Raw genomic sequence first — 13,295 nt, 5'->3', positions numbered from 1 at the left:
GTGCTCTTAGTTGTTCTGCTCTGGAGAGGAGCAGAATTTTATGTGCCTAGTAGAGTCCATGTGAGAATGAAGAGTCAACAGGTAGAGACATCACTTTGGACCTCTGGGGAGAGTCAGAGATGGCTGTATAAATTTAAGAGTGAACGACCAGAAGCCTCAAATTGGGGTGAAGGTCATGAGATGGGATGAGACCATCAGGGCAGTGTATGAGAATAGAGAGACCTGAGGGCCGAACCCTGGGCACCCCAACAGTTAGGCTTCTGACAGAGGAGGGGAGCCAGCAAAGGGGGGTGACGAGTGGATGGTGAAGTAGGAGGGGAACAGGCAATGGAGATGGTGTTGCCTAGAGAGACACAACTAGAGAGGAGCAAGTGGTCACCAGTGCTACTCGCTGCCACAGGGAATGCAGGCGAAGGAGCAGGTTTGTGGAGAAAAGGTGGCACAGTTTCAGATTTTGTAGTAAGATGGAATCCTTTCCATCGCAAAAGACAGAAACACAGCTGCCTAGCTTATGCTAAATTAAGGGGGGGGTGGGGAGGACATATTTACTCCTGCAACCCTGAGCTAATGTTGCATTAACCAACATGTCGTGTGGACTAACTGAAGTGGTAGGGGAATTCTGGCACAACTGAGTCCCAAGTGCAACGTCTGCCCTCAGCCTCAGTCTCTGTAACACGCACTGCCTGATAGCCAACATGGCTCCTTCCATGGTCTCTAGGTTAGGAGGACATGCTGGTACAGAGCCATATAGTGGGGAGCTCAAATCCTTACCTTGGCACTTTTGTTAGCCTTACCTTCCTCATAGATAAAATAGGGAGGCTGTGTCGAGGAAGGAGGGTTAAATGAATCAAGAAATTAAATTAACAAGAAAACTGCATTAGCAAGCTGGTATTCATTATGATGAAAGAATTGTTTTGAAATATTTTAGCTTTATGCTAGCTCAATATCCTCTGTATTTATGTGTAATTAATACTTTTTGTGAAATCAGTTACAATAAATTGTGGTAATAACATTTTGTGAGAAACAGCCTCTCTTCTTAGGGAAGACTTAAAATATTATTTATAACAAAATAAAGATGACAAAGTTAACTTGGAGTTGTATGTTCTGTTTTTGTTTTTGCTGCTATAGTTTTTGTTTTGGTCAAGAAAAGCATTTTCAAGAAGGTGGTCGAGTATGGCTTTAGCAGATAAGAGGCTCGAGAACTTGCAGATCTACAAAGTTCTTCAGTGTGTTCGGAACAAAGACACGAAGCAGATAGAAAAGCTCATCAGGCTTGGATACCCTGAACTAATCAATTTCACAGACCCCCTCAACGGACATAGTGCTCTGCACTTGGCCTCAGTTTCCAATGACGTCGATATGGTCAGCTTTCTCCTTAGCCTTGGTGCCCATCCTGATGTGCAAGACAAGATGGGCTGTACTCCAACAATGAGGGCTGCAGAACTGGGGCACGAACTGTCCATGGAAATATTAGCCAAGGCAAAGGCTGACATGACTATAGTTGATAATGAAGGAAAAGGTAAAAATCCCAACATTCTATCCAGTAGATGCAATCCACTGTGTAGCCAGAAATCCACAAAGTGCACTTTTTTGCTTTCCAACTGTAGAAGAGAATTATTCATGAGTTTAAGTGAAAAGCCAGGTTCTCACTCTTGTACCTAAGGACACCAGCTCCCTATAATTTGGAAGTGGTATTAGGGTCTATCTTAGGGAAATGAGTTCTGAGAGATGTCTCCCTTAAAAAGATTAGAGTTAGATTAATCTGTGTTTGGTGGCTTTTCTAAATGTGGAGAATTTTTAATAATACACACTGATATAACCATAGTCAGAATCATTGATCATAAAACATAAGAATCTTGTTCAGAACAAAAGATGAGGGAAAGTATTTCTTATTCTTTTTTATACTGTAGAACCTCAAATGGTCCTCGACTTGGACTCCAAAAGGATTTTGTCCCCTCTCAGTAGCAGTCTGACATAGAAAGGGGTTGCAGGTGGGAACTGGAAGAGCTAAGGTGGATTCTGGCATAAAATCCAATTTTCTAGGGTCAGTTTAAATGTATTTGAAAATATGACTTAAAACTTGAGGCATGGCATTTCCATGCTTTTTCAGGTGAGACAGCACCACTTCTCCACTCTATTCTCCCTAATCTCATCTCAACACCATGCCTGGGAGCTTCTTGCCCAAAATACTCAAGGTTCCAGAAGGACTTGACACAGCCTTATGAAAATCACCAAGAAAATTACCACCAGGCTTAATATAAATTGGTAGATTTAATCAGTTGTCCCAGGGAGTTGCTTCAAGTCCAAAGCCATTAACATCAGTCCCACACTGGAGAAATAAATCCCATTTTTTAGTGTTAATGTTTTCTGACAGGAACGAAATCTGCTTTTGTAATTCTCTCCACACTTGGTATTTGATAAGTGACTTTCTTAAAACAATAGGAGAGGACAGGGAAAGAACAATCATTTAATTACATAATGAAATGAAATTCAGATGCATTCAGGGATCAAATGTGTTTTAAAATGTTAAATCCTGAAAAAGAAAAAAAACAAAGAAACCTCGTAAAGCTCTATAGAATATCATTTCCCAAAGTGTGTTCCATGGACCACTGAATCGCTGGGATATTGATAAGCATTACATGCAAAATTGGTTCCACTGTCAAACTCGTTAGAGAAACATTGGATAAAACAAATTGAGACATGTTGATTTCACATTTGTCAGACAGACTAAAGACAGTGACATTTTCCATTTGTCTTTGACCCTTGAAATAGTTTTTCCTTATGGCACCTTATATACCTGGAGCTTTGTGAAATATACTTTGGGGGAAACACTGTGGTGGAGAACAGTCTACCTTTTGGAGTTTGAAACAGAAATAAAAGCTTTAAAAAAAAGGCTGAGAAATTTTATCATAAAAATCTAAAATTGTAAAACTAAACAAGTAAAATTAGAAACAGGATCAAGTGAATGCTGGTAGCAAATGCGGCAGCCATCTGGTTAATATCTAAGCTCATTCAAATTTATATTAAACCTGTCAAGGTTCTGGGAGATGGAAGTATGAGAAAACAATCTGACCACTGACATAGGAAGAATTAAAAATATCAAATAAGACTTGAAACAAATATAAATCTTGTTGCACGCATGACCTTGTTAGTCCTGCCCGTAGAGCCCTGAATCTGTGTAACTCGTGCTGTGCTTATTGCCCTGCGAGCCCTGTCTTCCTCACATCGACGAATCTAGCTCACCTTGCGCGGCTCTGGTTTGGCTGCTACTTGCCCAACTGCTTTGCTTATTCCACCGAAGTCTCTGCCACTGACATCCTATTTTCCAGCAATTGATGTATCACTCACTGCGTATTGGTCCTAAAGGACAAGCCAACATTTAAATGGTTAAAACACTTACTGGATCTTTAGAAGGATGTGGGACATACTTTAGGCTAAATTGTATTTTGAACAATTTTGCAGAACATGGAAAAGGTAAATCTCTAAGCCAAGAAGCTCTTTCCCATATATTGTCCTAGGTGATTAATTAGTGTCTGTCTATTGTGGAGAACAGAATGGTGTCTATTCTCTTCAACGGTTAAGCTAGACTAGCTCCTAATAGCACCCATTCCATTGGTTCTCCCATTTATAGGAATGCCTACCCAGTCCCATAAATGCAGTATGCGAATTCTACAGTCTATCATCTTTGCCCTCTCTTTTTGCTACAGTTTCAGAATGTTGATTCATGGTCTTTGTGTCTTAAAGAGTCAGCCCAGGTAGACTTTAACTGTGAGTTGCACCTGCCATCATGATAAGATATCCATCTCCTAAGTACCTTAGAGCCTTTTGTAATGAATTCGACCTCATCTGGTATTCTCTAGGTGGATCGTTGTTGGTGGTGGTTTCAGCCCACTTTCGCCTGCTATGATTTGTTGTGTCTTTGATTTTCTATTTTCAGCCATGTCCTTGGCCATCATTCTGTTTTTAACTGTTCCGAGTAACCCTATTTTAGATGCATTTGTTTATATGAAATAGATTTAGATTTTATATGAATTGTGGTTTTTATTTTAATGGTAGAATTTATCCAATTTCTATTTATCTAGATGGCCCAAAGGTTTGGCCTCAGAACCGTCATTTATTTTATGTTATGAAGGTATAATATGTATAAATATATAAATAAATACGTATAAAAATATTTTCCTATATAGTCCATATGTTCTTTATTTTGCTGTGTGTGCGTGTGCATGTTGTGTTTTCTAAGGTTAATGGTCTGCTTTTAGGTCTTTTTTTGGTTGTTGGAATGGTAGTTTTATTTACTGTTATTTACTGATTGACTTTTAAAAACTGAGGTATAATTGACAGCAACATTATATCAGTTTCAGGTGTGCACATAATTTGATTTTCATATGCATTGCACAATGATCACCATAATAAGTCTAGTTAACACCCACCACCCTATGTAGTTACAGATTTTTGCTTCTTGGGAAGAGAACTGTTTTTGGTTGTCTTAATGGCTGATTTGATAGCTTTTCATCTACATAAAAACACTGCTTATAAAAACACTGCACTTTGCTTATTGAATTAGCCCTTTATATGGTATTCATTAATATTTTTCTATGAAAGAAGAGATTAGTACAATAACTTTTGCATCCTTAAATTTACATGTCCACTGCTTTTATATATGAACAGCCGGCTTGATAGATACAAAAAACTCCCATTTTCTTTCTCAAGTGATATTGTAGAGACCCTTTAGTTATTTAGTTATTGAATGTTGCCGTGGCAAAATCTGGAGGCCAGATTGACTTTCCCTCTTTATAGAGGACTTGAACTGTTACCCAGATGCTCACAGGATATGTCCTCTACCTAGCTTTACCTAGGCACACCTCACTGATTTTTCTTAATTCATTTTTCCTGAGACCCCAGTATGCTTTTTCAATCTCCAAATTTAAGTTTTCACTTCAAGAAAGTTTTCTTCTACTGTATCTATATATTTTTTTCTGTTCTACTTGGTGTTTTATTACTGAGCACTAACTACATATATGTTAACTCTTCTTTGCCTCTTTAGACCATTTCAGCTCTTCCATCATCTGTTACATTTTCCTTAGAATTTTCAAGTTTTTCCTTCACGTCCATGACTGTGGTTTTTGTGATTTCCTTTTCCCCATCTCCAGTTTGACTTTTCTTTCTTTGGTGGTTTTATTTTCCTCTACCATATCTTCTCGAAGTTCAGCTGGCTTAACTTCATCTTTTCCTATTTATCTTCTGTTGTCCTAGAAGCCCTGTGTTTAGTTTTGGTCCATCTTTGCACTTTTGTTTTAGAAAAAAAAGTTACATTTAACTTCTTTGCTATCATAGAAATAGGACAGTCAATAATTTTCACATAGTATAGTTTTTCTAGTGTGTACTTTTTGCCTAACTTTTATTATCAGGTTTCTTCCTTTTGGTATCTATATTTTTCATAGGTCATGTGCTGGTTTTTTGTTGATTACTGTTCCTCTTTGAATGAAGCCTCTGTTTAGAGTGAGGTCGTTACAAAATCAATTTGGAGTTTAAGTGTTGCTTGCCCAGATTACAACAATACCCCTGATCTGTAGTACATTTTTGACTAGGATTATGCGGAGGGCCTCTATGTCAGAGGTCATAGGTGGGGGGATTTCACATTTTCCTCTCTTCATTGGAACAAAACAAGTTGCCAAAATGGCAGAGCTCCTTGTCATGTACCTTTTCTTCTTAATGCTGCTGTATGGACAGCCTGCTTCTTATACACATGGTCGGTCTGCATATTTCATCATTCACTACCATCTGCTTTGTCACTCTGAAGTTTCAGAGGGGACACAGCAACCCACCACGACCCCTCCAGCATACACAGTCCTGCACGTGGGGTATAGACTGCAAGATGCCAAATACCCAAGGCTGACAGGGGCTCACATCTCAGCACTCAGATTCTTCCCTGAACCAGGTCCTATCACATTTGGTTGTGACTGTTTTCTAATTCTATGAGAGGTTGGCTCTTTTTTCCCTCTGTCTTGATGTTTCAGTTGGTTTCAGAAGGAAAAGAAGGCCGCTACGCCTTTGCTCTGCCACCTTCAACGGGCCGATTATGGATTTCAAAATTATTAGTTTTTCTTTGCTATCTGGCTCAAATGTAGAGAGACTATTAATGAAGTACTCTTTGGGGATTCTATTTTTCTACAGGTATTTTGTTTTACTGCATTTTACCTACTAAGCGGCATTATCGTTGTGCATTGATTGCCCTGGAAAATGGCGCAGATGTCAACAACTCTACCTATGAAGGAAGACCAATATTTCTTAGAGCTTGTGAAGAAGCACATGATGTTAAAGACACGTGCCTGACATTTTTGGAAAAGGGAGCCAATCCAAATGCTATGAACTCAGTATGGCTATTCCTGTGATTATAAATATTCCTTTTTTTTTCAATTAGAGAGTCTTTGTAGTGCAATTTTTGCATTTAAATACGGTAAAATTACCCTGTTAGCTTATAGACTGTTCATTCCTATTCAAAATGCTTTAAGATGATATACTCTCATTATCTTTCTATTGCCATGATTTTACAGTTTATTTCCTAATTACATTCGGAAAATTGGTATTTATTATGCATAACGGGAAAACATCATTAGAGAAAATAGAAAAGGTATCACCGATGCCTAATAAAAATTTATCTTTTTGGAAAGAAAATATGTAATTGTGCTATTTCCCTTATCCATTTTGCTCCCTCTCCTCATTTGGCCAATTTTATTGAGTTTTCTAATTATTCAAGAGTCATTTCAAGACAATAATAATAAATTTTTTTTTCATTAGAAAACACTTATAATCTAATCTTAGCATATATTTTACCCTCTTTTCTCCCCTTTTGCTCTACTTTCTTTGCAAAAAAAAATGCATTTTTTAGCATGATTTTTTCACAGGGACATCTGGTGTGACCTCGACTCTGATATTGGAACTCTCTACATCGACCCATTGCACTTACTTCATTTCCTATTTGCTTTGTGAAACTAATAAAGTGTAGAGAACTAAACATGCCAGTGTGAATCTAAGGCCAAATGGATTTAGAACATATGTATACCCGAAGTGTTATTTAAGATGACAAGTATAACCAGGATTTGATCTGCTTCTCGTCCAGTCCACAGGTCGAACGGCCTTAATGGAAGCATCAAGAGAAGGAGTGATAGAACTAGTTCGAGGGATTTTGGAAAGAGGAGGTGAAGTGAATGCCTTTGACAACGAGAGAAAACAAGCTGCACATTTTGCTGCCAAAGGAGGCTTTTTTGATGTAATAATCTGCCTTTTGCTTTAAAATTTGTTGCTCACCAATTCTTACCTTTTCCTCAAAGTTTTTAAATATCATATAGGTTACACTAAGAATTTTTTCCACGTTACCATCTTGATTTCCCTAAATAATTCTAAAATTCTATTTTATACCAAATATTATTTTTTAAAAAATGTTTTCTAGGTCTTTATTCAGTTTTATCTGCTTGCCACATTTATTCATTTATTTTACTAACAATGTTTTTCTGTATTCTTAGCTATGGCAATTTAAAAGTTTTGCCAACCAGGACTACTTTATTTTATGCCTCCATTACATAATAGAATCTTCATAATATGTACGGCATGACCAAATTGTGGCGAGAATAATGTCAACATAGTCTTATTTCCCTGATTTTTTGTGTGTATCTAATGACTCACCTCAATTTTAAACTCTTAAGTATTCTGGTTATCTGGATATACCAGCAAAGGATATCTCATAGGTATAGTGACATTGAAGAAATGAGATAGGAAACAATGCTATCCTATTTTTATTTATTTATTTATTTTTTAAAGATTTTATTTATTTATGTGACAGAGAGAGACAGGCAGCGAGAGAGGGAACACAAGCAGGGGGAGTGGGAGAGGAAGAAGCAGGCTCCCAGCGGTGGGATCACGCTGGGATCACGCCCTGAGCCGAAGGCAGACGCTTAACAACTGCACCACCCAGGCGCCCCATCCTTTTTTTTTTTTTTTAATTCTCAATTACATCTAAAATTTCCTTACTCAATTTTCTGAGCTTTAACAATTATCTTTGTTTTTGTCATTGAGTCTCTCCCGTGCAATAAAAATCTACACCACAGTAGAAGTCACATTTGGTAAAGAATTTGCTTTTCTGATGATATTTCCCATACGCTGATGTTTCCCAGAGTTATCAGAATTCACTAACATGGCGTGCCCCAGCTGAGTATAGAATTTTCTAAACTCTAGATCAATGCTATTTGATAGAACTTTTGGCAGTGGTGGAAAAGTTCTATATCTGTGCTGTATAATATAGTAGCCATGTGTGGCTTTTGAGTATTTTAAATAATGGCTAGTGAAACTAAGGAACTGGATTTTTAAAAATTATTTTCTATTTAATTCAATTTAATTTTAAATAGCCACGTGTAGCCTAAGTAACTATTGGATAACAGGTTTAGGTGCCAGTCTTCATTCAATGAAGGTACGTTGCTATCCCTCTATAATATCTACTATTTGTTTTACAGATATTGAAGCTTCTTTTTGCTTACAACGGAGACATGGGGCTGATTGCCATGGATGGGAACACACCACTTCATTACGCTGCCATGGGTGGTTTTGCAGATTGCTGTAAATATATAGCTCAGCGAGGTAAAATGGTCTAGCAATTTTATGCTTAAAGTATTTATGATTTACCCATATTGTAGATGAGCAGAGAATCTGGGCCTGTCACTTGTCAGTTGCTTATCTTTTTCAATAGCCCAACCTCAGTTATAGATGTAAAAAGAAAATTGAAAATCTTTTCTACTCTACCTTCTGTCAAATCATGAATCTGGTCTTAAAGTGATGAAAACCCATATTCTCAAGTATTTTTAGGTTATCGTTAAAAATCTGAACAGGATTTTTCATGGGTCAACTAATTATTAAAACGCTTATAGTTATTAAACTCCTTTAAAAAATGTCGACATCAGTCTGAAGGAGAAATGCTGAAAACTATGTCTTTTTGTCTGAATTCTTAACTATTTTAATAAAAAGTGTTCAATTGTATCAAGTGCAAAGGATAACTTTTCTAAATAATTTGAAATTATGGGAGAAATGTTTTAGGGAGAAATACGAAATAAAATGAAAATTTTCATGGAAAATTTGAAATGTAATACTTTAGATTTTCCTGTAGCTTCTATGTAACTATTAATTTAGGAATATGAAGTATGTATGTATAGCTTAATGTATTCCTTAAAATGGTAATATTAGCTAATTAAGTTTAGGGATCAAACTGGTATTAATTACATGCTGTCTAGATGTACATTAAAAGTTTTTAACTCAGGGTGCCTGGGTGGCTCAGTCAGTTAAGCATTTGCCTGTGGCTCAGGTCATGATCCCAGGGTGCTGGGATCTAGCCCCTTGTCCTCCCTGCTCAGCAGGGAGTCTGCTTCTTCCTCTCCCTCTGCCCCTCCCCCTGCTTGTGCTCTCTCTGTCTTTCTGTCTCGCAAATGAATAAAATCTTTATTTAAAAAAAAAGTTTCTAACTCTTCATTAGAATTGGAACTGCATTCTGCTGAACTTTGTGGTAGTGTTTTTTTCCTTTTTTTCCAGTTTGAGAAATAGGCAAAAATTAGAGTCTATTCTATGACTTTAGAATAGAATAGAGCAGAGAATTTTAGAAATTCCTGGGACCTAGAGATCCTGTATTGTAACCACTAATATAAATAAGACTAATGTGCCTGCAAAACTAAGAGTGTAATAACTGATTCACTTCTACTTTTTACGAACTTATATAAGTTCATACTCTTTCCCCATTCCCCCAAATAATAAACACGTTTAACAAATAAAGGAAAATATATCAAATGCAACTTTTCCCCCCATAAACTGTCTCATCGGTCTTGTTTTCAAACCCAGTCACTATCAGCAATTTATTCTGACATTTGAAACACTGTATATTTCTAAAAACTAAAGCTCTCCCCAGATTAAGACAAGCTTCTTCAACTTTAACATGTTGACCACTTTATTATTGGGACAGACATCACCAGACATCTACTCTGTCATTTGTGTAGTCCTGGAAGAAAGTCACAAAAAGCAAATTGAGAAGCACGTTTGATCAGAGCTTGGGCCATGCCAAAGGTCTTGCCCAAGGATGCAGAAAAGTATATTATCTTCCTGGCAGTCATAAGACTAGACTGTGTTTCTAAAACAAGGGTTTGAAGGCATTCAGGGTTCTGTAACATGTTTGGAAGTAAAATCACTTCACTGGATCCTAGGTGGGAGACCCACTTCCATAGCAGAAGCGTGACCAGTTAAATGTCCACCTTTTGAGTCTTGGGTCTAAGGCAGTCAGAACAACAACAAACAATGCATTCGCAACAAAATGCTCATTTCTGAGTAAACTCGCTGGGTTTCGTGTCTTCTATACTTCACTAAATGTGAAGGCTGGATTCTTTTGACACATTAAACTATCTTCTTCAATGTTCTCCTTTGCCCCAGGGTCCTGTTGCTGGTGAAATTTACACATCCCCATAAGCAGTGCAAGTGCCATATCCAAGCGCAGAAGCAGGGAGTTTGGAGTATTTCTAGGGAAGCAGCCCAGGAGGCTTCTCTTTCTCTTGGGCCTTTGGCGGCTGGTGCTCTGCACACACACCAGCTGTAAGCTGAGTACATTTGACCGCAGATCATACGTCACAAAGGGAATGTATCGATCTTTATTTTTACTACTAATAAAGGAGGAGACAAAAAGTCCCAAGGCAAAAGGAGAAGAAGAAGGCCTCAGATCTTTAAGCTGGCACGCTGGAGTCTTTTATCCACATAAAGTTTTCTAACTAGGAGGAAACTGGGAGCAGAAGGAGGCAAGATAAAACAGCTTTAAAATCCTTTGATCCTGAGGGGTAAATATAGAAGAAATGGCTTGGGAGATGGTAGATAAACACCCAGATACCCTGAATAAGCAAAAAAGCGAAGTAAAAACAGCATTCTCAAAATTGCTATGGAATGATACTATCAAGATCAGTCTCAGGTCCCGTTTTTAATAAGTCACTGTTCTTAAAACTGTTCAATATGGACATTTTAGAATCCTCATTGTCATAATACTCTTTTTGAGTTCTTCTACCACTAGTAAAATGACCAGTCTTGGTATAAAATTTTAAGTTTTGACAATGCCAAAGGAAGTATTAATCTTAAAAAGTACTGGTGACTCATTTTCTTTTTGACAAGGGATGAAACTATAAAATATTGGAGGGGCGTGTTTTGTTTTTGCACGCAGCTGCCCATATATTTTGGTTGCCAGACATACTGATTGAGTAACAATCTTTTTGATTATGGGATGTTGGCAAAGCAGCAGAAGAGCCTTCTTCTCGAAGGCTCAAAACACTAGAAGGAACTTCCTCATAGTCAGACTTATTTATATACATAAAGGATTTTTAATGTCTCAAGACACTTACAGACAGCACAGCCTTCCTAGTGGCACTGAGTAGACTCCCAGTGCACTCAGAGACGTTTATGTATTTGAGGAATCCTCACATATAATGTTGGTGTCGTCATGTTAAGGAAGGGTCCAAGAAGGAAAATGAATTTTAATGCTTAATTTGCACAAACGTAATCCTGGAATCCTTTCAGATTTGATGAACAAATGACTTTGTCCTCTGTCAGGTTGTTCACATGGCCTATCACAAAATAGCAGATCGATATAAATTACATTGACTGCATGGAGAATGCAGGTAAATATAGTTTAAGATGGTACCTAGATTTGCAGTCATAATCATTCAAAAAGAAGCAAGTGTTCGGCACTCTGAGTTCCTAAGGGCCAAATTCCAATGCCATCCTTATTCTTTTCCTGTTTGGCAGGAAGTCTCCTTAGCAAGTATCCCAATATGAAATTTGTTTCAAATATCTATAGGGATTCATGTCCTCCTAATCCTTTAGGGGCAGAGCATGTAAATTGGAAACGTATTTCCCTCAGAATTCACCAAAGTGAAGCTCACAGGAAAAAAAAAATTCTCAGCTTCATTTTGTAATTGTAACAGCTGAATGTGCTCATCACTCTATACAAATAATTTAGGGATAAACTTTAGACCAGTGGGTGAAAGTTTGCATGAAAGTCATCTGTAGAGCCATGCAGCTGCCTAGGCACTATTCATAATAATGATGCTTCATGTCGTAGGATGTGACCTGAAATGGAAGAACTTAGAACATAAAACGCCCAGGACTGTGGCCAAGGAAGGCGGCTTCAAAGCAGCAAGCAAAGAAATACAGCGGGCAGAGCGGACCGCTAATAAGCTAGCCCGGCCAGGAGCCAAAAATCCAAATCCGCTCTGGGCCCTGAGACTTCACGACTGGTCGCTAGAACATGAGACTTTCCTTCGGGAAGCCTTTTCATTTGTGGACAGAGGCGATGGGACAGTCAGCAAGGAGGACTTTGTGTTGACGCTGGAGGAGAGGCAAGAATATGTGACCTCAGAACAGCTGGCTATGATAGCTCAATTTCATGAAAAATTGCGGGGAGCTGGGGTCAACATTAATGATTTCTTTAAAGGAACCAGGTACTTGAGTAAGTCTTATGTCTTGGGATCCTATGGGCCTAAGAAAAAGAAAAAAGGGATGGCCAAAAAGCCAAAGAAAGGCAAGTTTGTCTTACCCCTCCCAATCTGCATCATCCCTGACCACGCGTTTCCCCGCCGGAGTGACGGCGGGCCGCCCTATTACATGATTGAAACCTACAAGAACGTAACAGATAGCAGTCGGTTTAACCGAGACCGGCCACCGGAACACCCTATTCAGGATGACTCTGCTTGGTACATTGATGATCCACCGAAGGTATTTTCAAATATTAATTTCATCACCAAGGCAGGAGACCTGGCTTCTCTCAAAAAGGCGTTTGAATCAGGAACACCTGTGGATATGAAGGATAATTATTACAAAACACCGCTGATGACCGCATGTGCCACTGGAAACATAGACGCCGTCAAGTTTCTTCTTGAAAAAGGGTATGTTTTCTTGGCTGAGTTCACATTCAACTCCAGCATTTAAGGACAAAGAAAGTGTTTCATTCCTGACATCTAGATTACAGATAGATCTTGTATGGGACAGTGGGCTAACGGGAACCTGGGAATGTGGGAACACAGAGATGGCTTACCAATAACGACTATGCACCAAGCTGCTTTGCCTAGAGATTTCTCTACATGGTGTGGAGTCGCTTTTTATTTTATTTTAAATTACCGAAAGAATTTTTTTAACTATTTTTTAAAAGATTTTATTTATTTATTTGAGAGAGAGAGAGATCATGAGCAAGAGGGAAGGGTAGAGGGAGAAGCAGAAAGAATTTTTTTTTT

At 38.2% G+C, this 13,295-nt stretch overlaps 1 protein-coding gene across 1 annotated transcript in view; it reads left to right on the top strand.

Annotated features, from left to right (window-relative positions):
• Nucleotides 1-1,173: 1,173 nt before the first annotated feature.
• ANKEF1 (ankyrin repeat and EF-hand domain containing 1) overlaps nucleotides 1,174-13,295 on the top strand; it is a 17,559-nt gene continuing 5,437 nt past the window's right edge. The window contains exons 1-5 of the mRNA XM_008703348.1: nucleotides 1,174-1,519; nucleotides 6,175-6,374; nucleotides 7,121-7,270; nucleotides 8,508-8,631; nucleotides 12,128-12,950. Of these exons, the coding sequence (XP_008701570.1) occupies nucleotides 1,174-1,519; nucleotides 6,175-6,374; nucleotides 7,121-7,270; nucleotides 8,508-8,631; nucleotides 12,128-12,950 (1,643 nt within the window). The remainder of the gene's footprint in view (nucleotides 1,520-6,174; nucleotides 6,375-7,120; nucleotides 7,271-8,507; nucleotides 8,632-12,127; nucleotides 12,951-13,295) is intronic.

The sequence above is a fragment of the Ursus maritimus genome, unplaced genomic scaffold (genome assembly GCF_017311325.1).
Source record: "Ursus maritimus isolate PB19 unplaced genomic scaffold, ASM1731132v1 scaffold_22, whole genome shotgun sequence".
NCBI lineage: Eukaryota > Metazoa > Chordata > Mammalia > Carnivora > Ursidae > Ursus > Ursus maritimus.
The sequence above is the reverse complement of the archived record's forward strand: the minus strand, read 5'-3'. Positions and strand labels throughout refer to the sequence as shown.